Below are 25,977 nucleotides of genomic sequence, written 5' to 3'. Positions count from 1 at the left end.
ATGGCTCCCTTCTTGAAGGTAGAGCTGGTGCTGGAGTATATTCTCGTGAGCTAAGGCTGAATCAGTTTTACTCACTTGGTAGAAACTGCACCGTTTTTCAGGCGGAAATATTTGCCCTAATGTGTGGAGTGCAATCAGCACTTCAACAGCGCGTAATGGGTAAAGTCATATACTTCTGTTCAGATAGTCAGGCAGCTATAAAAGCTCTCGCTTCGGCCAACTCAAGTTCGAAGCTTGTTATCGCATGTCGAACTCAAATTGAGGAACTGAATTCAGTCAACTCTATAAACCTTGTATGGGTACCTGGCCATTCTTCTATCGCTGGAAATGAATTGGCTGATGAGCTAGCCCGCGATGGAGCATCGTATGACTTCATTGGCCCTGATCCGGCTATTCCAATTTCGAAGTGCTGGGTGAAGCTTCAGATAAACTCTTGGGCGGCAACTCAGCACAAGCAATATTGGAATAGTTTGGAGTCATGTCGTCAAACAAAATTGTACATTACTGAGCCATCTCCAAGGGTGGCAAAGTATTTAACAAATCTTTCAATGCAGAATTGCAGTCTCTTGGTCAGAGCGTTGACAGGCCACTGCCGACTCAACTATCACATGGCAAATATTCAGCGTGCTGACTCATTTGTGTGTGATAGTTGTGACTCCGATTATGGAACTTCGTGTCACCTGATATGTAACTGTCCAGTTTTTTCGCAAATGCGGTTCCAATTACTTGGTAAACACTTATTAAGTGAAACTGAATTCAGAAGCCTGAATCTTCAGGACATTCTGTTATTCTTAACCCGCTGTGGTAATGAGCTATAGGCTCTCTTGACGCTCATGCGTTTTGCAGTGCCCTTTTTAGGGCGCTGTTCGAACCCATTGTGGTATGGAGCTACATCTCTCATTTCGCTAATGCGATCTTCCCTCTTCAAGGGACCCCACTCCTATTTCCTCCCATCTTTCCCTTCCCTTTCCTCTCCCATCGGGTAGATGATGAAATAGACTCAAATATGGCGTTGGCACAAATCTCCCAACTGGTGGGGAACGTGCCTTTGGAGCCGGCCTTCTGTGCCTCCCTCCCAGGTCAATACTATCGTATGCCGCCTTGAAATCGATGAAAAGGTAATGCGTAGGGACCTGGTATTCACGACATTTTTAGAGAATTTGCCGTACAATACAGATCTGGTCCGTTGTCGATCGGCCGTCAACGAAGCCGGCTTGATAGCTTGCCATGAACTCGTTTACTACAGACTACAGACTACGACGGAAGATGATCTGGGATAATACTTTGTAGGCTGCATTTAGAATGGTGATCGCGCAGAAGTTCTCAAAATCTAACTTATCGCCTTTCTAGTCGGTGGGGCATATTACCTCTTCCTTCCACTCCTCCGGTAGCTGTTCTGTTTCTCAGGGTTTCTCTCATCAGCCGATGCAGACAAATGGCCAGCCTCTCCCCAGGCCCATCTTTATGAGTTCAGCTCCGATACCATCCTTACCTGCAGCTTTATTGTTCAAGAGCTGGTGAATGGCATCCCTAACCTCCCTCATAGTGGGGGATGGTTGGTTTCCATCGTCCGCAGTACTGACGAAGACATTTCCTCCGTTGTCCCGTCCTTTATTGCCTGTGCTCTCAGCACCATTCAGGTGTTAATCGAAGTGCTGCTTCCACCTTTCGATCACCTCACGCTCGTCCTTCATGCGTCAAGCTTCTGATAGAATTTACGTGTTTCTTGAGATCGGTACAGCTTTTCCATTTTATCGCACTCCGTCTCTTCCAGGCGGCGTTTTTTATCCCGAAAGAGGCGGGTCTGCGGTTACCGTTTTCGTCAATAACGTTCCACATTCTGTCGGGTCCCTTGTTGCAGCATGACCGCCCGCGCAGCATTCTTCTCCTCCAAAATCTGCCTACATTCCTCGTCGAACTAATCGTTCCGTCGACTCCATCCCACGTACTTAACGTTGCTCTCAGCTGCAATGTTGATGGCTGCTTTTACTGTTCTCCAGCAGTCCTCACGAGGAGCTTCATCCAGCTCATCCTCTTCCGGTAATGCAGCCACGAGATACTGCGCATATGCCGCTGCATCATCCGGTTGCTTATGCCGCTCTAGATTATACCGCGGCGGCCGTCGGTACCGTACGTTGATAACGACGGAGAGTTTTGGGCGCAGTTTAACCATCACTAGACAGTGGCCAAAGTCGATGTTGGCACCACGATAGGTCCTGACGTCGATAATGTCGGAGAAGTGCCATCCATCAATCAGAACGTGGTCAATTTGTGATCCTGTCTGCTGAGATGATCTCCAGGTGTATCGGTATGGAAGGCTGTGCTGGAAGTAGGTGCTACGAATGTTAATATTCTGCAAGACTATTTCCAATTCAAAGAGTCACTATTTTGGCATGTTGTTTCGGTGTAAAGTTATTCATGATTAAAAGTGTACTGAATTGACGTTTCCAAAACATTTCAAACCAAATCAATCGGTTAATAAATGTCAACGTTATTCAATATTCACACATCGACATAAAATATGGCGCACCCCGTATGCTATCACAAGGTGACTGATTCACTATATACTAAAAATATTTGGAATTGAAAATTTTATTGAAAAATTTACTGAATTTCTTTGTTTCTTGTTCCATTTGCCCCGTCCATCTACCAGCACATAAACTGCCCTTCTACGATTACTTGTACAATGTTCTATGTAAACCTTATGAACCGCGGGACAAATATGCGTAGAACGGCAGTCAACCATTATACTAAATAAAAAACACAATTTTCAACAGATTGAAAGATTTATCTCCTCTCCCTCATTATCTCACAACCAAACGAGTAATTCAAGCATCTTTGTACACCACATTAATTGTGAAAAAGATGAAAATATTAACACAGCAGCGAGTTTCATTGATATGTAAAAATGGTTTAAAAGCCTCTATTTCGTATCAATTGTTTTCGGCTTGATTGTGTACGTAATTTAATACTGAAATATGTAATTGAAGGAATAGCTACATGAAATTGTTATGAATTACTTATTTTTTTCAGGATAGTTGGTTCGATCTCGAGAATATTTTTCCTACATACAATATAAAAAAGCATTAATGAAGGATTGGCGATTTAATGACGATTAATGAGTAATCGAAGAACTCTTATCTGAGAAAGCTGGCTTTGTCTCAATAGGGTTGTAATTCCAAACAGAAGAAAATGAAAATTCATGTATTTACCCATGAAAGTAAACGGTTATAAAATAGAATCAAATGCTCACTTAAATCACAATGCCGATGTGCAAATGTCGGTTAAAGGTCGTTTGTTGACATCTTAGTAAAAGTGAAGTTGATGTCAGCTGCACCCAAAGGTGCTATTTTAATTCAACTTCATTTCTTGCTGAAATATCAGTTAATATTAAGTTGCTGACCCCTCAGTTGTATGGATCTCGGTCAAGGAATGAAAATTAGTTGAATTCAACTGAGTGTGTCCTTCACTCTACGAATAAGTGTTCTATGGCATATTAAATCCACAAGATCACATAGGACAGTAATGTCCATTACAACATGTAGTATTATATTTCTTTGTTATATCAACTTTCATTTAAAATTTGGGCTGCCATCTAGCTTGAGAAAAAAAAATGCTTTTTATCATGATTGTATTTGAATACAATGTACTTCAACAATAATTTAAATTAAAAAAAATGTTCGGGATCCCTCGGTGGATTTTTTTGAGGAACACGTCAAATGAAGGCTAAAAACCTATATTTTCGAATGGTGAAAGATTTAGCGATGCCTATTTTTTTGTGATAATATTGTTCTACCAGACACGCCGTGTATATTAGTAGAAGGTTGAAAGTGTTTTCATTACGCTTTACACGTATTTTCCGAAATCTATTTGATTTTTCCACAAAAATTTCATTTTTTTTCGGTACGGTGTCTAAAACATCAAAAATGGGGGTGAGATTGGGTCAAGCAAGAACGATAGTTAAAGAAATGTCAAGTCCACTTTTTTGACACTTTACGGTGCCAGGTGTTCTCTTTTTTCATTAAGATGTGTTTATTCTTTCTAAATACAGCATCTCTGAACCATCAAACAAGTCTACTTGAGTATTCCGTGCATTGAATAACAATGCAACGCATTTTGACAACTTCTCAAACCAGCAACTGTGTTTCGTGCGCAGCAACATCGAAAAATTTTATCAAGTGGACTTTTTTTTAATATAATTATTTATCAGTGTTTTCATATTATAGAATCATCTCACGGAAGCAAATGAGTTGGATCGCTGAAATACTGCGATTGTGACGTCAACATCTGCCTGAAATGTATTGATCGTGGAATGTCGCATCGAAATTTAACTATTTGCGAAGGTTTAAAATAATCACTGTGTCAGTGCATCTTTGGGGAAACTGAATAGGCTTTATGGCAATGGGGATAAGACTTTGAAGACAATTTGAGAGAAAAAAAACAAGAAAATATATGTAAACTTGACGATAAATGTTGGATTTACATATTTTTTCTCATAGATCTTCAATTGTTTTGGTATAATGGTTCTTTTAAGTGGATTGATCATACCTTTGAAACATCTTGGATATCTTTTCGTCTTGTTTGCATCGTATTTCATCAATATTTTTCAGCTGTGAGTGGTTTTGCAATCATATTCTCAAAAACAAGTTATTTCAATTACAGTGACCCAATGTCACCCCCTCTATGGGGTGAGATGGGATCATTTTTCATTCACTTGTGGTGCCGCTGTGAATAAATATTTTTCTTTAATTTTTTGAACAATTGTTAATGTACCATCAAAGTACATACACGCCAAATTTGAAATTTATTGGTGTTAAATTGTGATAGTTATTCAATAAATAAATCGTACATATCCCTTTTTGACCCATTCTCACCCCCAACGACGGTACAAGTTAATCGAGAAAAACTACATTACAAAAAAGCCATGTGCAATCCACATGTCTTAGCGCTGTAGCCGCGGATTTTACCTCAAGGCTACTGAAGACCCATTGCTACGATCATTGTTTTCAGAATTATGCGGATTTCGAAATTCCGAGATTGTTTAAGCAAGCTTTCATTGGATATCCTATGCATCGAATAAAATTCATTTTTATTTGAATTAATGTTTCATTTGCTATGTTTTGTCTACGTTAATGTAAATACATAAGGGCTCTCTTCACATGTTACATATGCTCTATCTACATATACAATACCCGAAAGGAATATTCATTTTGCTCATCAGAAAGCAGCTATCTTAAAACAGTTTCAGTATGCACAAGCCAGATAAATATTTGATTTACAAAGCTAAGATTTCCATCTGCATTTGGAACGAACGTGTCTTCACCGAAAGGCACTTCCGTCTTCGTCGTAGCCAAAATGTGTGTCCTCCTACATTTTCCCAGAATCCACCGACGACGGTAGCCCCAAAAATTTCCATTCATCTTCGCAGAAGAACCTCTCTCCATCTCCGGCTGGAGCGAGCAAATGCATCAACCGTGTTTCGCTTCGAGTCATTTTAATGAAAATTTAATTGATGACGAATCTCGTTGACGTAGACCCCGTAGGAAATCGACTTCGCTGTGTTGGATTGCAGCGGAGGCTCTTGAACCTCTTAATTACCGGTTAATTTCGAGATGTCTGGAGACATCTTCAGATTTGAAGACTGCTTCTTGAACCGAAAAAACTACCATTCTTAATTTTCTATGTTTTCTGCTTTAAAGGTACAACGCCAGTTGTGTGAACATTTTCAACATAGTGAGTTCCAGTCGAAAGGTTGTGAAAGAAGATTAAATTCAAATGGAAAGTGCTTTGTCTGGTCTCTTTAAATAACACAAACGAACTTGCGTGGCATCGAAGGTGAGTCGAAAATCGAAAAGCTCCAGTGATTGGGTGTGAAACTGTGCAGCAGAAAAACAAATATTGGGTGAGTGCGACGAAAAAATAAAAATCCGTCTGATCAGGAAAAAAAGGGGCTAAGTGCCGGCGGAAAGTCTCCTGCCGCGCCCTCCTAGGAGAAAGTGCACCACCGCTTTCTCGCAATCGATAGCAAAAGTGTGATATGAGAACGCCGCCTCTACGGAACAGCTGATGAACCCTACGGACCACCAAACGATCGGGGCCCTCTTCCTCATGCTTCTGGCACTGACGACGACGAGGGTCTCTTCCAACAACGCCGTCAAAACAGGGATTGCACCTGCCGCAAATGGTAAGTGTTCACTACTTTATTTTTTAAAGGGGAAATTCAAACACGTTTTCAGGTTTAACAATCAAACCTTAAGTTGTACGTTCAGATTTCATCGTATATAGGTAGTAGCACGCATGAAAATCTGATCCTTAAATTGTGAAAGTCATTAAATTAATAAATAAGTTAAGTCATGACTTCTAGAGTCATAATCATGATTCTTCATAAGCGCAACATCCAGAGTGACAACGCTTTGTATCAGCTGATTTGTATCGAATGTCCGATATCCAAAACGATGGTCATGTGGTAGAGTACGTGGCTATCAATTAGAAGATTCTTAGTTCGAAAATCGCTGTAGAATATTTGCGGTTTTTATTCCTTTACTAGTATCATTTCAAACATTACCCCAGTTATTAGCATTATTAACAATTCATTAGCCAGTTTTGAAGTCACTTGTGATTTTTTTGCAGTGAAAATAAGCAGAAACTATTTGTAACGATTAAGCAACAACACAACCTCCAATGAAATTAAATTCGAATCATAATGCTATTAATTTTCTGCAATTATCATTTTCCATCGGAGGATAATCTCATTAATATTTATTCATGAATTGTTTTCCCGGTGTTCTCTGCTCACACCGCCCACAGGAAGAAGCAGTAAATCAGAACGAATAAAACTGCATCCGCCGGCTTTGAAAAACAAATTTCTACACCCCCACGAGACCGGTGTAACACATACACATCGGAAAGCTCCCTTTTCCCAATCACGTGAACGATGAAAACCTCGACCACAGCCATCCTGGTACTTCGGATGCCTCCAAAGGCAGCGTTCCGGATGCGGATCTGAGCTGAATTGGCTCAATCATCACCTCTTCTGCGTTCCTTCTTTGATGCTTTCCGGATCAGAAAGGTGTAACAGAGTAATAATTAGATTACAAAAAAAAGTTGTAATTTATTCCAATATTTGTTGGATTTCGATTATAACCTGGTGACCTTCTTCTTCTTTATGATGTTACGCCCTAACTAGAGCAGAGCCTGCTTCTCAGCTCAGTGTTCTTATAAGCACTTCCACAGTTATTAACTGAGAGCTTTCTTAGCCAATTGATCATTTTTGCATGTGATGCTACATGTGTAAGGAGGATGCTGCTAGGGTTCCTAAAATTCTTGGCTTTAGCGCCAGACGACAAAGTCTACCAAGAATTCCGATTACGAGTGCTCGGCAAGCCATGCTTCTACCCAACAACAAAATCCTTCTTTGTTTTTCCCAAAACTCCAAAATCACTCCCAAGTCCAAAATCCCATAATTTCCAAAATTCCGGTATAACATTCCCACAATTTCCCAAAATTTTAGATCAGTTTATGAATTAAGTTGCATAGAGAAAATCAAAAAACTTTCCCCCTAAGGACCTTTCCACAATTTAGCGTTCAATTGTAGCGTGTGACGCACGTTGGCCGAGCAATCTCTGCCGATGACCAACGCTCTCCGAATGTGCTTATACCACCAGCAAAGAAATTCAAATTTTGACTTCGCCTTTCTTGTTAAAAATCCTACCGCGTTTGGTGTTCCCGCATTTGATATTTGCATTTCAAACGCACACAGCAATATTTAGCAATTGTACACACTTATAATATATCGCAGTTGGCTGTTTATTTCACCGAATTTGAAGAGTAAACAACAAAATTACAAATTTTCCTGTGAAATCTACTATTTTACCGACAACATCAGTGATATCTCATATTTTATCACAAAAATGCGTGAAACAAACAAATTTACTGTAACCCTGTGAAATACTAAGTACAGTTCTGTTGAAGCATTATTTTCACCGAACTTCTATGAAATCGTTTGACAGCCATGGCAGGTACGTGTTTGCACACCACTAATAAGCATTGAAAGCTAGCTTAGTGATAGCAAACCTGCTTCCAGATCGGTAGGTCGGTAGTTCTAGAGCCATTTTCGTTTTTCCTTGTGATTTTGTTCAAGGATTTGACAGATTGTTCAGTGATATTTCACCGAACCTTTAGCTGTTGAGATTACGATAAAATTTCACCATAATCCGTATTTTTTATGAGTGTAAGATCCATTAATTCATCTGCAAAAATATCGAAGAACAACAAGAGATTATCGCAATTTCAACAATTTTTCTGGTGGTCAAAAATGATGTTGTAGATCAGAGGTTTTTTGTTTTTTTTTTATTTCTATCAACATCTTAAAAATCCTGCGTAAATTTGTATACAAATCTCAGCACAAATTCCGTTGAGAATTTAGTTTTCAGTCGCTTATTATATTTCAATCATGCTTGTAAATGATGAAGTCATAAGAACTCAAATGGCAAGATATCGTAATGTTTCTAGAATAAAGAAAATATGTTTAAAGATCTGACCTTACCCAATATTCCTCTTATCATATTTAATCGTCAGGTGATGAGAAATTTTTTCATATTTTTCAATTTTTCATAATTTTTTGTTGGATGAACCAATTCCAGCTAGTTATTGCACACTTTTTCAGGAAAATGAAAAAATATTCGATAATACCCAATTCAATAAATTAATACACTATAACACTTCTTTTGAATTTGAGTACTTCTTATATACCATTGGCAAATAGAGATGCCGTACATCAGTTAAAATAAGTTGTGGTAAATTCTCAGACTTAATTTTTTAACTTAACAATTTTTAAGCTCAGGTGATCTCTTCGTTCCCTATTATAATTGGATTGGAACACAATCGTGCATATGTGTGTATGTTCCAAATATTGGCGTTTCTGTGAAATTTTTCTTTTGAGAAGCCCCATTTACGCTTGGGAGTAGAAGCGCCCTCTGGGTGATAGTGACGCCCCCCTCAAAAAGAGACAACTAAGAAGCTCAAATTTTACGACGACAGGGCTGAATTTACTTGCAATCTTTAAAACTCTGTAATAATACGAATTTTTAGTTAATAAAACCTTCTTTTCTCCTTCTTTTCATTGTAACACACTTTTAATTTTACTCTGGATTTTCTCACTGCACTTAATATTTCATATTATAACTTTTCAGCTCGGCGGTCCGAATAGGAAAGATCAACTCGATCTCCCCGACCAACCAAGAAATTTCTTTTTTTTTTCTCTTATTAAAATATTTTTTAATTTCAGGGTTTTCGGTCCTCGCTTGATTTTCTTTTTAATACAGTCAACTCTCCACATCTCGATGTTCTACATCTCGATATCTCTCCCTATGTCGATGATTTCATAAGTCCCTTCAGTCTGCATACATTTTCACTCTCCATATCTCGATATCCTCCTTATCTCGATATCTCCATATCTCGATGTGATTCTGTTGATTTTTCGTTTTCAATTTTTCCTCCGTATGTCGATATGACCAATATCGAAGGTTACTAGACCAAAGTTTTGGTATTCAAAACAAATTAGGAGCGCAAACTGACGTCTGTTTGTGTATTACTTTCTTGGCAACGGAGTGTTTTTCAATCTAGTATTCTTTAAAAATTTGTTCTTTGTCTCGATCTCTCCCTATCTCGATGGTCCCTTTGATATCGAGATGTGGAGAGGCGACTGTAATTAAAATTTTCCCGTCACAAATCGTCATCTGTTCCGGGTTTCCTGTTGATCGTCGTTTTCTCCTCCCACTTTACCTTACCTCAAATGTTACCCATACACACACAAATTTCATTCGAGCACTTTGTTTTCCTTGCCTATAGTACAGGTGCAATCAAACTAACGCTTCTATTTGAAACGACGGATTATATTCTAATCGACTCGTTTCACATGGCTATAATTTATTACACAATCTGTTTGAAAAAATACCTCTAGTTGTCGTAATGTTGGTATTCTTTTCTGATCGGGTTACCGTGGCATTGCTCATGGAGAGCTTTGTAGGGGGTTTTGATGCGGTTGCCTGATACCTCTACCAAGACTAGGTTCTGGTCATCCGGTCCCAGCCAGAGAGCAAATCTTCACGCTTCCTGTCCGCAGTTGAAATCCTTGTTAAAATTCATTACATCACTTGAGCCCTAATGATGGCGCAACGGCATGGCTGGAGTGCCACAGTGAACGTTCAGCAGATGAAACGTGACGTTCCGGATTCTTTTCTGCGGTTTTCTGTGTTGGCCGATGGATTTTCTTCGGTAGGCGAAGGCTAAGGGCGTAGGTATCTATGTATAAACGAGGAATCGGAGGTAAAATCGATCGACTACCGAGGTGGAGTCAGTGACATAGAATGTTGGACAAGGTGCAGTTACGTCGGCCCGAGTATTTTTTATGCACTATGATAATATAAGTTTTTTAATGATCAATCTATATTTTTAAAACCTTTATTAGAAACCTTCAAGTAGACATGTTGTCACGATGAGGGGTTCCAATAAATTCGTTAGATGAAGGTGATTATAAAACGAAGATAAACTTTGAATTTTCAAGTGCTTGCTTGCTTGCTGGTGGTGACCAATGGTATAAATTTTCAACGCGGAGCGCTGTTTGGTTTTCTAGTCTTGTGCTTTTGAAAATTTGAGCTGTGGCTTCGTTCTATAATCACCTTAAGTGTCTAGGGCTAAACAAAAATTTAACTTTCAAAAATCACACTGAGGGCATTCAAGCCAAATGTAACAAATATTTAAAATGTATTTATCCCCTTTTTAATAGAAAATCAAAACTTTACATAAGGAACAAGCTTTTGATCTTCAAACAAATTTTCAGGCCAGCCACGTTGTATGCTGTATCAATGTATCAATGAACTAGCTGTTGTAATACCAAGAAGAAAGCCTGCAGAGTGTTCAAAATAAAATTTAACTGACTATCTAATATCATTTAAAGACTATCTAATATTAAAACATTGGAACAAATGCCGAACAAATTTTATTTTAAATTGTAAAAATATTCAATTGCCATTATTTATGCTCTAAATATTTAGTTTAAGTTAGGTCAAGTATATTGGTAAGCGTTTTTTCTCTTATAAGCAAATGAAATCAAAAAATCTGAAATGCTACCAAGTACGTTGTTAACAAAATTTTCATAAATCTTGATTCAGTTTTATTCTATTAAGATGATAGTGTTTCTAACACAGAACACTTAGATATAAAAAATGAGAGTTATGATTGAAATAATATACCGTAATCCGGGGTAACATTGATCAGCGGAGTAACATATATCGTTATGATCCTTCTCGTAAATAGTTCGAATCATCATTTATTGATGAAATATTTTCATAGCATGAATGGTGCCTTTCTTTCTTACATTCATAAGCTAACGAAAATTGCGTTTCGTCCATGCGCAAATTCGTCAGCTTTTTGAATTAATGATTTTTATCATTATGGATGACACTATCGATGATTCATGTCTCACACGAGTTCTGCAAATGGTATTAGCAAGGAAAATGCGATTGTTACTAAAAATGGCATTGCCGAAAACGATTCCGTTGTCAAATCTTTCATAAGTTTATTCAATTAAGCAACATTAGGGAATTACTTTAAGAATGCAGAATTTCCTTAGGAAATTGCCTGCCTTTAGGCGTATTGCTCGGTTCAAAATGATTTTTTTAGTTTAGTCCTCGAATCAGGCTTCAGCGGCCATGATTTAAGTAAGCAACGACATTTTCAATATTTCCGAACGTTTTTTACATGGGTGATCAATGTTACCCCATATCAGCTGAATCAGAAAATCACTTTGACCATTTATTTAAACATACTTGAATTTTATGTAACCCAAATTACAATATAAAACGAGTCACGAGTGGTGAGTGCCAGTACTTGTTTTAAAAATATAAAACTTACGACACTTGCTTTTTCAAATGAGAATTTTAAGAAATATCCCATAAACTGATCAATGCTACAGCGGATTGCGGTATACATAAAAAAAATTTAAACAAAAATGTTGAGTGTAATTGCATAAATAAACATATCCACTGGTTTTGTTGATATTGCCAAAATCTACAATCACGTAGACTCGCTAATTTATCTGGCCACGTCCTTATAATTGTTTTTAAATCGTTATAGTTCTCCACTTAGATTTTCGGAATCGCTTGAAAGTAAGTTGCACAAAAACTCAATCGTTGGATACCAGATTAAAGTTGGTCAAATTGATGGACCCCACGGTAGTCATAATTAAAACAGTTTTTGAAGACCCCTCGTTTTATTCACAATTCTTGGCTCACTTAAACTGCCCTAACTCAGAAGTTTCTTCAGCAACCCCTTCACAATAACTATGGCCAATATGGCGGCCAAAATCAATATGGATGCCAAACATTTTGATTTTTGCAATTGAAGCTCCTATGTTCCAAAACCATGTTATTGTGAAGAGATTGTAGAAAAATTTTCTGAGTTAGGGCAGTTTGAGTGAGTCAAGAATTGTCAAAATTCGAGGGTTCTTCAAAAGCTGTTTTAATTATAACTACCGACGGGTCCATCAACTTGACCAACCAAATGCAGTTTCTTTACTTACTTGACAGGAGCTTTCGAATGAGCATAAATTTGAACATTTTAAAAGACAAAGTGTGGCCGGTGTCAGCAGGAAAAGACTTCAACATGTTATCTTTCACGACATAAATAGTAATTTGAAATGATTGAACGTATCGAATAATGCGAGGCAGTGTCAAATTTGAAAAAACTCTCCCGTACTTCTAAGCGTCTCAGAAGACGTCCAAAATTATAAGTGTTGAATGAGTTTAGAATTAGCCACAAATTGAATAATAAAAATCATTGATTAAATGCCACTGACATATTAATTTATTGTGTCAGGTTCACTAGCGCTTGTGTCATTTTAATTATGACTTAACTAACTTTTTTTTTTCGGTAAAAGTAACTTGGAATCGTAGCATTGGCCGAGCGTTTTGACCTACTTATGAATTCGGTCATCCTCAGCGGTTCATCCAATAGAGCAATTACTACTACATAATCTATCTGTTTGAAGGCAGAACAAAATTTAAAAAAAGTTTGAAAATCTCATCTCCCATGTCTTTCTTACCATAAAAATAGTGTTCTGTGAAATTTGCAGCTTTCTGGGAGGTGATTTAAAGGTGGTTCAAAGACAATGTAGTTACTGGATGTTACTATGGAGAAATTTTGAAAAATGTTCGAAACACGTTAGTACTGGAATGTACTTACAAACTTATAATCCCATGATGAAAACTCATTCTTCAAACTGCAGTAAAAAAATGCTGATGAGAACAATTCAATCCGAAGGATAGGAGAGAGATATTCATGAGTTTGTTTACTATTATTAAGCTTAACTTGGGATAATAGCCCTGCAAATACCTACGAAAATCCCAATCACAATTATCTCAAAAGAGATTTACTTCTTCAACATCCTTCATTAAGGTTTGAAAAATGGAATGATAAGTTTGTACTTATGTACTAACGTTTTAGGAACATTTATCACAATTTCTTCATGGTAAATTCCATATAAACCTACATTGTCATTGCCACTTTTAAATCACCACCTAGAAAGCTGAAAATTTCACAGCACACTATTCTATTAATTAAGATGGTAAGGAAGGTATGGGAGACCATACCATAACACATTTTGAATCGCCATACTGTCCATAAACCACATGGTCATTTTTCTGACTTTTCAGAGAACCCCTCCCTCTCGTGGCTCTGCGTGGTTTATTCATGATTTACCCAATTGGTTCGAAATTTCCTGTTGCGTTGGTTGGTACTTCAGGTAGGAATTTTATGAAACACTAAATACTTTCTGAATCTTTGGTGACTTCTAAAAAAGGTCTTATATTATTTCTGAATTTTTGGTAGATACTTATGACGTCAAAGACATCATCAATCCAAATACGGCTGTTCGAAAACTGTCAACAATTCTAAAACTGTTTGAATTATCAACAAAAAATTTTTTAAAAAATTTTGGCGATGTTAATCATTTTTGAAAGAATATGTACACAGAGAACAAAAAATTGCCTGATACAATCAATCTCTGAATAATTTCTTGATGATTTAAGATGGCTGAATGCTTTTGGAACTTATGAATTATTTTAGATTCTTCATTTGTTGTTGGATTGTTTCTCAGAAATACCCACAATTCTGTACACAATATTTCAGATATATAGAATACAGGCCTCCACGAATTACTTCTATATTTTTCCATTACAACATCGGGTTATTTTGAAAATTCAAATATTTTTCTGAAAACATTCGAGAAATAATGAAAACCGAAATCGTACGGTTAGCCTTATAAGAGATTTTTTAATGTTTTAAAAGGTTTTGTGAATGCCCTTGATTTTTGACAAAATATTTTGGCAAATTGAAATTGCGGAGATGTATAAGAAATTTCAAAATTATTTATCAATTTATTAAGAGAGGTTAAATTTTTTTTAAGAATATTCGAATACATAATATGGACAGGTGGTGCACAGTAGGCTGTCCCTTATTTTTCGAAAATGTGAAATGTTATAAATTCGTCATTGTAAATTGCTCGTTTTGGTAAGAAAAACTATAAGGGTACATCCCTATGGGGTTGTACGAACTGGTGACGTAGGACCACGATGGTTAATTTAACTGAATTTGATGTCGTTCTTGTTGCTCGTTTTGACTTCATATTGTTTTCAGTGCTCGAAACTTTCGTAAATATTTATGCATATAACGATTTGCAGCCAAGTGTACGTTTAATCATGTCCCAAATATACATTATCTTTATCCGATGAATTCGTCATATTTATCTATGAAAATGTGAAATTTCACTTCAGGTTGTAAGATCATTTTGAAATTATATCAGTATTTGGTGGCCCTGAAAAGAACCAATGGCTTTGTTACCTCGGATGCTGTCATAGATGAATCGCACTACAGGATGTTATCAGTTGATTGACATGGTTAAACGAAGAGTCCCCAACGCAAGTATAGAAATTTGTATAAGTTCTCTGCTTATAAGACGAACCAGTTGAATGTTTCGTGGTGTGGATGGCACACATCAGCAACAGGTATTAGATCACACGGCTGAAGTCGAAATCTGAAAACGTAGCTTAAGTTTGAAATCTTGAGCGATACCACAAGCCGGACGCTCGATTTGTCTAATAATAGTAGTAATGATGCCTAACGGGCTTGATTCTTGAGTGCACCACAGATGAGTTTATCACGAGCCGAAATCTCATAAACCAGATGCTGATCAACAGCTCAGCAGGCTTCTGGCTACGAGGTGCTCCTCGCTAAGCAGGTTCGGAGGAGCTTTTACCAGCTCGAAAGCGAAAATGGAATGAAACCGAATCCGGCTAAGGAAGCATGCTTTAAACCCTTAGATTAGCAGATGATGCTCCTCCCATTCGTGATCTTCTCTTCTAGTCGACCAATCTGGAAAATGGGTATGTGCCAATAATGTGTTGGGTTTAGAATTACTTGAAAATTGCGAAAATTGATAATGCGTGAGAAATTGATCAAACATGAATAGTTGGAATGCTTGACATTTACTAAATATCATCTAGTTAGCTATTGATAATCAATAGTTTTCTTTAGTATGAAGGTGTATTTCTGATTAATGGGTGCCAAAATGATGAAAATTGTTCAATCAGAATTTCTCTTGAAAACCATTCTAAATATGTTGCAATTTTGTTACATGTGATAATTTTCATAATCGAAATGCTCCCATAAAATATGGCAAATCAAAGACACTGTTGGGAATGCCACTCTAGTTTACAATCGTTGTGAAATGTTGAGCACTCACCCCGACGGCACTGCAGCAGCGTCCAAGAATAGTCTCAAATTGTCGTGCCATCAATTAATCATGACAAATTAAATTTTGTACGAATCTGTGAGATTGATTGAGCAATATAAGATGTAATAAGGTCGGAAATATTATTCCTTCAACTCTTTTCCACAAATTTGATGGCCCTGACAAGGGCCGATGGCTTTCTTAGCCTCAATGCGGTCACAGATAAATAGCACTGCGGGATTGATCAGTTGATTGCCATGGTCCATCTGTGCTGACTATGAACGCCCGCAGGAGAATTTGCTACTAGTGGCTTTTCGTGCTGAAACAACACTTTCTTGAATCCGATTCCACGTAGTCATTCTACATAAAAATATATGTTTACAGTGACAATATCCTTCATATGTGTAAATTCCACGGAATTGTTCATGTTTTGTTTCACAATCTGAGATGATAAGTTCGAAATCATATTGTCAATGTAAAATGTAAAACAAAACAAGCAAGCCAGAAGGACGTCTAAGTTGAAACTTAACAATTAAAACATTTTTGATTTAAGCTCAACTGAAAAAAGAATAAGCGTTTTCATAAGCAAAAATCTGAAAACTCGAGGTATCGTTGCCGGAAGAGGGCGAGCTTGAGGAGTACTGGATCATAAAAGCAGCGACGTGGCCGAGAATATCATCGGATACGTGGAAATGTGATCATGTAATGATAGGTTCAACAAAGAATGCAGCAGGCTTTGGAAGACATTGATGTGACGTTGGCAAGGGATAAAAAAGACGAAAGCAGAAAACCTGCTTATTTCGGGACAAACAGCACCGTCTGAAAGGAACGGAATGTGTTAAAATTAAGCAGCTGCATCGTTCAAGAGAAACGCGAAAGCTTTACAAGAAGCTCAACGTAACCTTCAACAAACTTTGAATGGTTCGTCACTCTAAACACAGACAAACAGGTGCAACACTTAAAACAATTTGGCATTGGCATGAACATTGGCATTAAGCAATTCGCAAAAATTCGTAGGTAATACAGCCCTAGACCATTGTATAAGGGTTGCCTCCTTCTCGTCCGGTACCAAAATCAAAGATTTGGGACTAACCCTTGACTCTTAGACAAAAATGACGCATCCTCCAGTAACACTTAGGACAAACCGCGATAAAAATAATAGTGACATGTCATGCACGCCCTTCACTTTCCGCTTCCTCCTCCCACGCTTCTCACAGTGTTTTCAAGAGCGTTCACAAAAAATGATTAAGGTACCGTGGGGTAAGTGGATACAAAAAAATCAATAGTCAACTTCATTGTTATGTACAGCTAACGTGAATAATGTAATTCAAACTTTTTTCTGTGGATAATAAATGAGGGACTAATATACTTCAAATCATCAAATATTTCGATTTTTCTGATTGTTATGTATTGAGTATGAGAGACTTGAAAATTTGCGCCAAATGATCCGCTTGCCCCGCCATGGTGGGGTAAGTGGATCACCAATAGCAAAAATCTGTTCTTTAAACAAATGTGATGTTATTATGTATGGTAAGAATGATACTACTCTCGTTCTTGTTATTAATGCTAGAAATGGTACATTTTAACACTTTTAAATTATAAAGTATCTTTTTTTAATCAAAATATATTGAAAAATATGTATACATTAATTCACACTAATTCGAACAAATAAAAAACATTGTAAGAAGAATAATTTGGAGAAAATCCATTTATTTATTCACAAAAGTTATACAGAAGTATTGTAGGATTATTTCTAACAATGTTTTTGATAAATTTTCGTTGTTTGAAAATATTGATTGCATTTATTTTTTTAATAACAAGCTGAAATCTTTTTATTTTATTTATGAATACGTTTGTATCATCTGTCTAAAATAATTTATTGGGTCAAATAAGGTACGATAATGTGCTTTCAATTGGAGAATTAGTATATTTTGCTTATGCAACTTAGCTTAGATGAACCACGAAAAGTTTCGTGTGAGTTTTGAAATAATATTTTGTTTAATATTTTTTTTTTATACCAGAAAGGTTGAACAAACTTTTAGGTGGATTAATTCAAATTCGCTATGGTGAATTTGACAAATTTAAGTTGGGAATGAAAAAAATTGAAGGAAAACAACATTTGCGGATATTGAAACTTATTAAAATTTACGAAAGCAGTCTGCCATAAAATGATAATAATACCTCATCCACTTACCCCACCCCATTAAGAAGTAGGGGTAAGTGTACCATGTACAATATATCTGTATTTATTTATAAAAATCACATATTTTTCATTGTGATTCATTCAATTAGAAGTGAAATGCTCACCATGTGTCGAAAAAACTAATAGTATTCGATTTTAGACAGAGATACAATGGATTTTTGAATGTGATGGAAAACAATTTTGAAATTAGGCTGATACAAATAATAATTTTCTTTTATGTCACCCCCCCCCCCTTCAAAAATCCGAAAATTTTGAAGGGGAGAAAAAAAAGATTCATCATTTTTTTGACATCAGTTAGGTTTTTTAAATTTTTAGAGTAAAAAACAGGTAAAATAATGATCCAGATGACGATTGGAAAAACTATCGTTAGAAATAAATATTCGAAAAAATAATTTATTTTTAATTTTTAATTTTTTGTTCCTTATTTATTTTTATCCTCCCCCCTCGTACCTTCCAAGTGGTCTCGGACATAAAAAAAAAATAATGTTCGTATCAGCCTTATTTAATTTTTGCAGCTAACAAGTTTGCTTGTGTTAGTGTACGTGTAGTACCAGTTTCACAATAGTATCAGTGTGGACGTAAGAATATAATCTAAAACAAAACAATTGTGCGAATACATTCAACATATTCAAGTATTTGTGCTTAATATTGACGAATGATCCACTTACCCCACTGATACACTTCCCGCACTGTACCAAGCTGAGGGTCGTGGGTTCGAATTCCACCGGTCGAGAATCTTTTCGGGTTGGAAATTTTCTCGACTTCCCAGGGCATAGAGTATCTTCGTACCTGCCACACGATATACGCATGCAAAAATGGTCATTGGCATAGTAAGCTCGCAGTTAATACCTGTGGAAATGCTCATAAGAACACTAAGCTGAAAAGCAGGCTCTGTCTCAGTGGGGACGTAACGCCAGAAAAGAAGAAGAAGACTGTACCTTATTTGAAGTTACTAACCTTATTGTAAAGGGGTGGCTTCTTAACTGAAAGCATTCCATAATGTGTTTTTCTCAAATTATCAGTTTTTGAATATAAACACGTAGATATTGCTGTGATTTGTGTTGTAAAATACCACGCAGTACCGAATCATTTCTTCTTCACGCACCGAGATATGGTTTGCTGGCTTTTCAGTGCCCGTTCTAAAATTCACTTTTGATCGTATTTCTACTCACCGTAGAAATTACTCATGGGAGCAATAAATCACTTATATTCGTCAATTTGTGCTCGAAAACAGCACCGCAACGTGAATTCACTGAGCCAACATTGTTTATGAATCGAATGCGCCGCTCTCACTGATTGGAAGTGATGTCAGTTTTCATGTTTGGAATTGAAATTGTTTTGATATTCATACACTTGATACAACTACGTATTTTACAATTTCGTAACACTCAAAAGGTGTACAATGTCACAAGTGTTACAAAACATTTTTAACAATTTAACAGCAAAAATGAATATAAGATATTATACAGTACCGTTGACTGTAGAATTCAAATGCATACTGATGGCAACTTTCTTCGTCCGTGAGAAGCGAGAGAAGAGAGGAGAAAACTGCCAAAAAAGTAAACAACACATGCATGGTGTGAAAAATGCTTATAATTTTGGTCAAAAAACATGTTTTCAATACCAAATGAAATAAATTGTGATTTTGAGCTTTTATGAAGTTGTTGATGAATTCATATCGATAATAATACCTTTGTATGAAACGTGTGCTAGTAATACTGCCTACATAATTCTGTGGGTGGAGGTATACATGGAACATGATGATTTGTTTTTGGCCTGCGCACATAGCATTGTGCTCCACCTTGTTGGGTGGCTCGAGAGGGTGCTTTAGCGAGTGACTCGAGTGGGTGGCAACATTATGTTTACGTGCTCAATGAACTTTCACCTTAAGCACATCGTGTTATGGGGTGTGGGTTCGATTCCCGCTTCAGTAGTTGAAAATTTTCGTCAGGAATGTTACTCGGTTGTGCCACTGCAGCATGATTGTTCGTTGTCTAATGTTAAATTACAAGCTGTGCTGCTAAATGGCTTAAAAATACTTGATGGCTTATAAAAATATGTGGTTGAATTTTTGTATGAAGTTGGTTACATACATGATATGAAACTGTATCGTTGGGAATAGCGACGAATGATTTCATAATTCAAACGGCAGGTCAAACTTAACTGAGAATGTGACGTTTCTTCAATAGAGGTTGTTTTGTGTTTCACTCAGATGCCGTCGAATGGAAAGCTTTTAAAACATTACTTAAGGTGATTATAGAACGAAGCCACACCTCAAATTTTTAAGAGCACAAGACTTGAGAACCAAACAGCGCTTCGCGTTGAAAATCTATCCCATTGGTCACCACCACCAGTTTTCAACGCAAACTGTTGTCAGATTTACCAGTCTTGTGCATTTGAAAATTCAAAGCTTGGCTTCGTTTTATAATCACCTTAAAGTCAAATCTAGAACCGTCAAAATAAACAGGAGTACTATCTCCTCAATATTACTCGAGCATAACAATCGATCACAATGCTAATCAATCCCCTTTTGTGTGAATCAGTCATTCATTCACCCTCAAGAATAATGTAAGTCAACAGAAATGCTCGAAAGTTGTGAGTCGCAATATCCCTCTGCTTGTGCCATATGTTCGACAAACGAGAAAACCATCAATAGGATCGACGCTGAGCCACCTTCCGCCACTCAATCACATGGTCCAGCGAAGGCATCCAACCCCCCTTGACACGTTCTTTCACATCATCACGTGCTCAATACCGACCGTAGCGATGGAATCATCGAACGGACGGACGAACAGGCGTAAATGCTAATAAAACACCGACCGACCGACCGACCCTTTTCTGACCAGGACCAATTTGTACCGGATTTTTCTTCACACTTTCCCTCATTTTCACTTTTTGCCGACAACATTTTGCGGTCGGCTCCGGCCTGGACCGAAACATCTGTCAACCGTAGCGATTCGCTGTCCACATTAGGAGGCTATAGGGTGTCCAAGAAAGTGCCTTCTACCCGTTTCCGCCCAGAAAAAGCTTAAAATTGCAAAATACTGCTTGGTATTGTCATTGTTTTCGGATTTCCTACGTTCTAGCTAAAAAAAAGGATGTCTAGTTTTTTGAGAGCTAGGGTAAGTGTACCAGTTATAGACATAGTGGTTCCCTATTTCGCCATACGAGATTACTCTAATGTTTTCAAATTATGAAAATGTGTGTGTGTGTGTTGCAGAAATTAGATATAAGATATATCTTGATGTTAAAGCAATCAAAAAGACTTAAAATGTGAAAATTATCAAAATGTGACATATAGCCATAAAGGGTACACTTTCCCTAGTAGTAAATGTCCACCGGGCCTGGAGTTATTTCGGTAGATCACTTCTTGAGATCGTGTAAAAATTATCACTACCTCCTATGCCGTCTTTTTTTCTCAACTAATTGGTCGGCGTTAAGTCAGAGGGGACCAAGTACAAAACTTGGGAAAATTGGATCATTTTCTCATTAGATGTGATGTTACATTACCTCCTTTACACTTTGATCAGATTTGATGAATGCTGTAAACTGCAAGAGATATGCAAGAAATTTACTTTGGATGATCAGTAAAAATCGGTAGAAGTGTGCAGTCAGAGTGGACCAAGTGCTTATTACCATAACAGCGAAAATGATCAGCGCCCTGAGGAATGCGAGGAAATAAAAAGCATTTCAAGAGATTTGTCAGATTTTTCGACATTGAATGATTCTTCTACTTATCCATCAATAGAAATTTATAAATATTACTTTTTTTATTTTTCTTAGGCACTCTGTGCACTTGGCCACTACTATGCCGATTATCATATCTATTAAGGGAGACTTACGGCTTCGGCACCATTCGACTATTATCGGCAACCAACTTTCAAACGCCAAATATACAGTATTTTTCTATCAAAACACATCAGTGGAAACATTCAGATGATTCTTTGTTCTGCCTGCTTCCCACTGGCGAGATTCCTGAGACTAAACAAACGATATCGCCGGAGATGTCATCAATTCAAATTAGCATGCCTCAAAATGCGACTGATTTGGAGCTGCCGAAGAGATTCATCAGCAGTTGTTATGGGAAAGTTACCGAAGAGATTGATGTTGCCGACAATAGTCACACTGACAAGGGATGTTCGCAGCGTTGTAAAAACGTTTCCAAAAGCACTTTGACAAGTCTGTCGGTGTGAATCGATAGAGGATTGAGCAACGCATACATGTAAATAGAAAAACACGGAATTTGTCTGCTGATGTCCGAGAAAATTACAAAAGAAGCACGGCATCGGCTTAAGCTGCCGAGAATACGTAAGTTCCCCTATATCCTTATTGCTATTTCTCTCATACCGAGCAGATAGAGGAGAGAGCTGCCGTTGGTCCATTCCATATCCATATAGCCGTAGTCCAGGTGTGCGGTGGTTCATTTTGCCATGTTTCCGTGTCGTGTGAGGCAACAGCCTACAAAGAGGGTCAGTTTGTCTCAGTCACCATCTGATACTGACGGAGGATGGATGTGTTTCCCCAATACACGGTCCTTCGTGCGGTGTCTTCTGGTGACTGGACGGAGTTTTTTGTGAGGGAGGATTGGGAATCGAACCCATGACCTTCAAATATTACTTAATTTGATGCATTTGATTTTGTTTTTTTTTTTTTGAAATTGCAACAATTTCTGTGCAGACGAAGTGGACCAAGTGTTGAAAAGCAACAAACTGATTGATTATTCTTTTTTTTTTTGAGTCAATTGCAGAGTCCGATTGAAGTTTATGGTAACTCTATGGTGTATGTATGGAATGTCCTAGGACCTGCTTATTGAACCAGTATATTTTGGTTGGCACTCAAGATTTTCACTTGATCCACTCTGACTGAACGCGTATTTGAATATTTCTGGTCTTCAATGCCCTGACCCTCTAAAAACTTAATTTTCAAGCTATCGTTATGCCACTGATTTTGGTATTGACTATATGGATTATTGCATAATTTCATGAAATCATGCCCATCCTTTCTGGGCCACCCTATACACGGGGGGATGACGACACATCAGGTATCAGGTATCAGAAGGCCGGCTCCAAAGGCACGTTCCCCACCAGTTGGGAGATTTGTGCCATCGCCATATTTGAGCCTATTTCATCATCTACCCGATGGGAGAGGAAAGGGAAGGGAAAGATGGGAGGAAATAGGAGTGGGGTCCCTTGAAGAGGGAAGATCGCATAAGCGAAATGAGAGCATGTAGCTCCATACCACAATGGGTTCGAACAGCGCCCTAAAAAGGGCACTGCAAAACGCATGAGCGTAAAGAGAGCCTATAGCTCATTACCACAGCGGGTTAAGAATAACAGGATGTCCTGAAGATTCAGGCTTCTGTATTCAGTTTCACTTAATAAGTGTTTACCAAGTAATTGGAATCGCATTTGCGCAAAAACTGGACAGTTACATATCAGGTGATACGAAGTTCCATAATCGGAGTCACAACTATCACACACAAATGAGTCAGCACGCTGAATATTTGCCATGTGATAGTTGAGTCGGCAGTGGCCTGTCAACGCTCTGACCAAGAGACTGCAATTTTGCTTTGACAGATTTGTTAAATACTTCGCCACCTTTGGAGATGGCTCAGTAATATACAATTTTGTTTGACGACACGACTCCAAACTATTCCAATATTGCTTGTGCTGAGTTGCCGCCCAAGAGTTTATCTGAAGCTTCACCCAGCACTTCGAAATTGGAATAGCCGGCTCAGGGCCAATGAAGTCATGCGATGCTCCATCGCGAGCTAGCTCATCAGCCAATTCATTTCCAGCGATGGAAGAATGGCCAGGTACCCATACAAGGTTTACAGAGTTGACTGAATTCAGTTCCTCAATTTGAGTTCGACATGCGATAACAAGCTTCGACCTTGAGTTGGCCGAAGCGAGAGCTTTTATAGCAGCCTGACTATCTGAACAGAAGTATATGACTTTACCCATTACGCGCTGTTGAAGTGCTGATTGCACTCCACACATAAGAGCAAATATTTCCGCCTGAAAAACGGTGCAGTTTCTACCAAGTGAGTAAAACTGATTCAGCCTTAGCTCACGAGAATATACTCCTGCACCAGCTCTACCTTCAAGAAGGGAGCCATCAGTGTAACATACTATATTGTTTGATATACTTCTTTCCAAATAGCCAGACGTCCACTCTTCCCGTGAAGGGAATTGTGTGGTAAATGTCCTGTAAGGAAAGTTACAAGCAATTGTGAGATCACTTGGAGCAAGGACTATTTTGTCCCAATTCACCAAAAGTGGAAACAACGAAGTGTGTGTAGATCTACGATTCACTGGATTTTTCTCCAGTAGATCCAGTACCCATAAACGGTAAGAGCAAGAAAGTGCTTCTTGTTTAAGATATATGTGTAGTGGCGCAACGTCGAAAAGGGCCTCGAGCGCTGCTGTGGGAGTTGTAGAGAACGCATCAGACATCGCCATCAAGCACATCCTTTGGAGATGGCCCAATTTTGATTGGATTGTTCTCACTTCGCCCTTTTGCCACCACACAAGACATCCATATGCCAATATTGGTCGAACAACTGTTGTGTAAATCCATTTGATATATTTGGGTTTGAGGCCCCAAGTTTTACCAAAGGTTCGCCGGCATTGACCGAAGGCCATACAAGCTTTTTTGACTCTGGAATCAATGTGAGCTGTCCATAAAAGTTTGGAATCTAGAATGACTCCGACATACTTTACTTGATCAGTCACATTAATCCCAGTGCCAAAAAGACGTAAAGTTCGAATTCCATCGCGGTTTCGTCTTTCGTCTCATACGACGCACGTCCTCCTTTTGGGATAAACTTTACAGTAATATCACGCCAGGATTTGGGAATGTACCCGGTAGCAAAACTGCTTACAAGTAGCTTTTTCAAAACATGTTTGATAGACTCAAATCCCTTTTGGAGCAGAACAGGATAAATCCCATCCGCTCCTGGAGATTTGAAAGGAGCAAAACTATTAAGTGCCCATTGAATCGATTCAGTAGTTACGATACTGCGAGCCGAGGCCAGAGACTCGTAACTACATGAAAAGACATTTGGTTCATCCGTAGATGCTATGTCCACACATCCGGGGAAGTGTGTATTGAATAAACATTCTAAAACTTCTTCATCGGAAGAAGTAAAGTCACCATTAGGTAAGCGAATTTCGTTCACTTGGAAATCCTTAGATTTTGCAAGAATTTTGTTCAACCGACTGACTTCACTCAAACTGGAAACATTTGTACAAAGGTTTTTCCAGCCGGATCGTTCAGCAGAACGAAGAGCCTTCTTGTAAGCCTTGCGAGCTGACTTGAACGACTCTGATCCAGCTGAACGGCGTCTGTTCCAACTCCTTCTACATTGTTTCCTGAGTCTAGTCAGATCGGAATTCCACCATGGGGTCCCTCTTGTAGTCTTTACAGACCGCAGAGGACATGCTTCTTCAAAAGCTTCCATAATGTAGGATGTTGTTGTATCAACGGCATCATCCAGATCACTTGGATTTTCAATGGACGGAGAATATCCATGAAATTTGGTCGCAACCAATTCAATGTAGAGTTCCCAGTTTGTTGACCGGGGATTCCTAAAACGCAAAGTCTGCGCAGTTACATTTGAATGTTCAAAGAAGATGTAGCGATGATCAGATAATGATTCCTCATCTGATACATGCCAATTCGTCAACTCGTGACTGATTCTATTCGAGCAGAGCGTTATGTCTAACACTTCTTCTCTATTAGAAACCATGAAAGTTGGGCGATTGCCTATGTTAAGTAATCCAAGGTCTGTACTACTTAAGTATTCCATCAGACTGGAGCCTCTCAAATTGATATCCGAGCTGCCCCAGATGATGTGATGAGCATTGGCATCACTGCCCACAATCAGCGGAAGGCCTTTTGTTACGCAGTGTACGACAACTCGTTTGAAGTCATCCGTTGGGGATGGTTCATCATGTGGTAAATATACCGAACAATAGACGTATTT

The 25,977-nt window shown here is 38.1% G+C and overlaps 1 protein-coding gene across 1 annotated transcript in view; it reads left to right on the top strand.

Moving 5' to 3' along the window:
* Positions 1-25,977, top strand: part of LOC5565766 (lachesin) — a 290,625-nt gene that overhangs the window by 29,322 nt on the left and 235,326 nt on the right. The window contains exon 2 of the mRNA XM_001650097.2: positions 5,700-6,184. Within this exon, the coding sequence (XP_001650147.2) occupies positions 6,067-6,184 (118 nt within the window). The 5' untranslated portion in view covers positions 5,700-6,066. The remainder of the gene's footprint in view (positions 1-5,699; positions 6,185-25,977) is intronic.

The sequence above is a fragment of the Aedes aegypti genome, chromosome 2 (assembly GCF_002204515.2).
Source record: "Aedes aegypti strain LVP_AGWG chromosome 2, AaegL5.0 Primary Assembly, whole genome shotgun sequence".
NCBI lineage: Eukaryota > Metazoa > Arthropoda > Insecta > Diptera > Culicidae > Aedes > Aedes aegypti.
The sequence above is the reverse complement of the archived record's forward strand: the minus strand, read 5'-3'. Positions and strand labels throughout refer to the sequence as shown.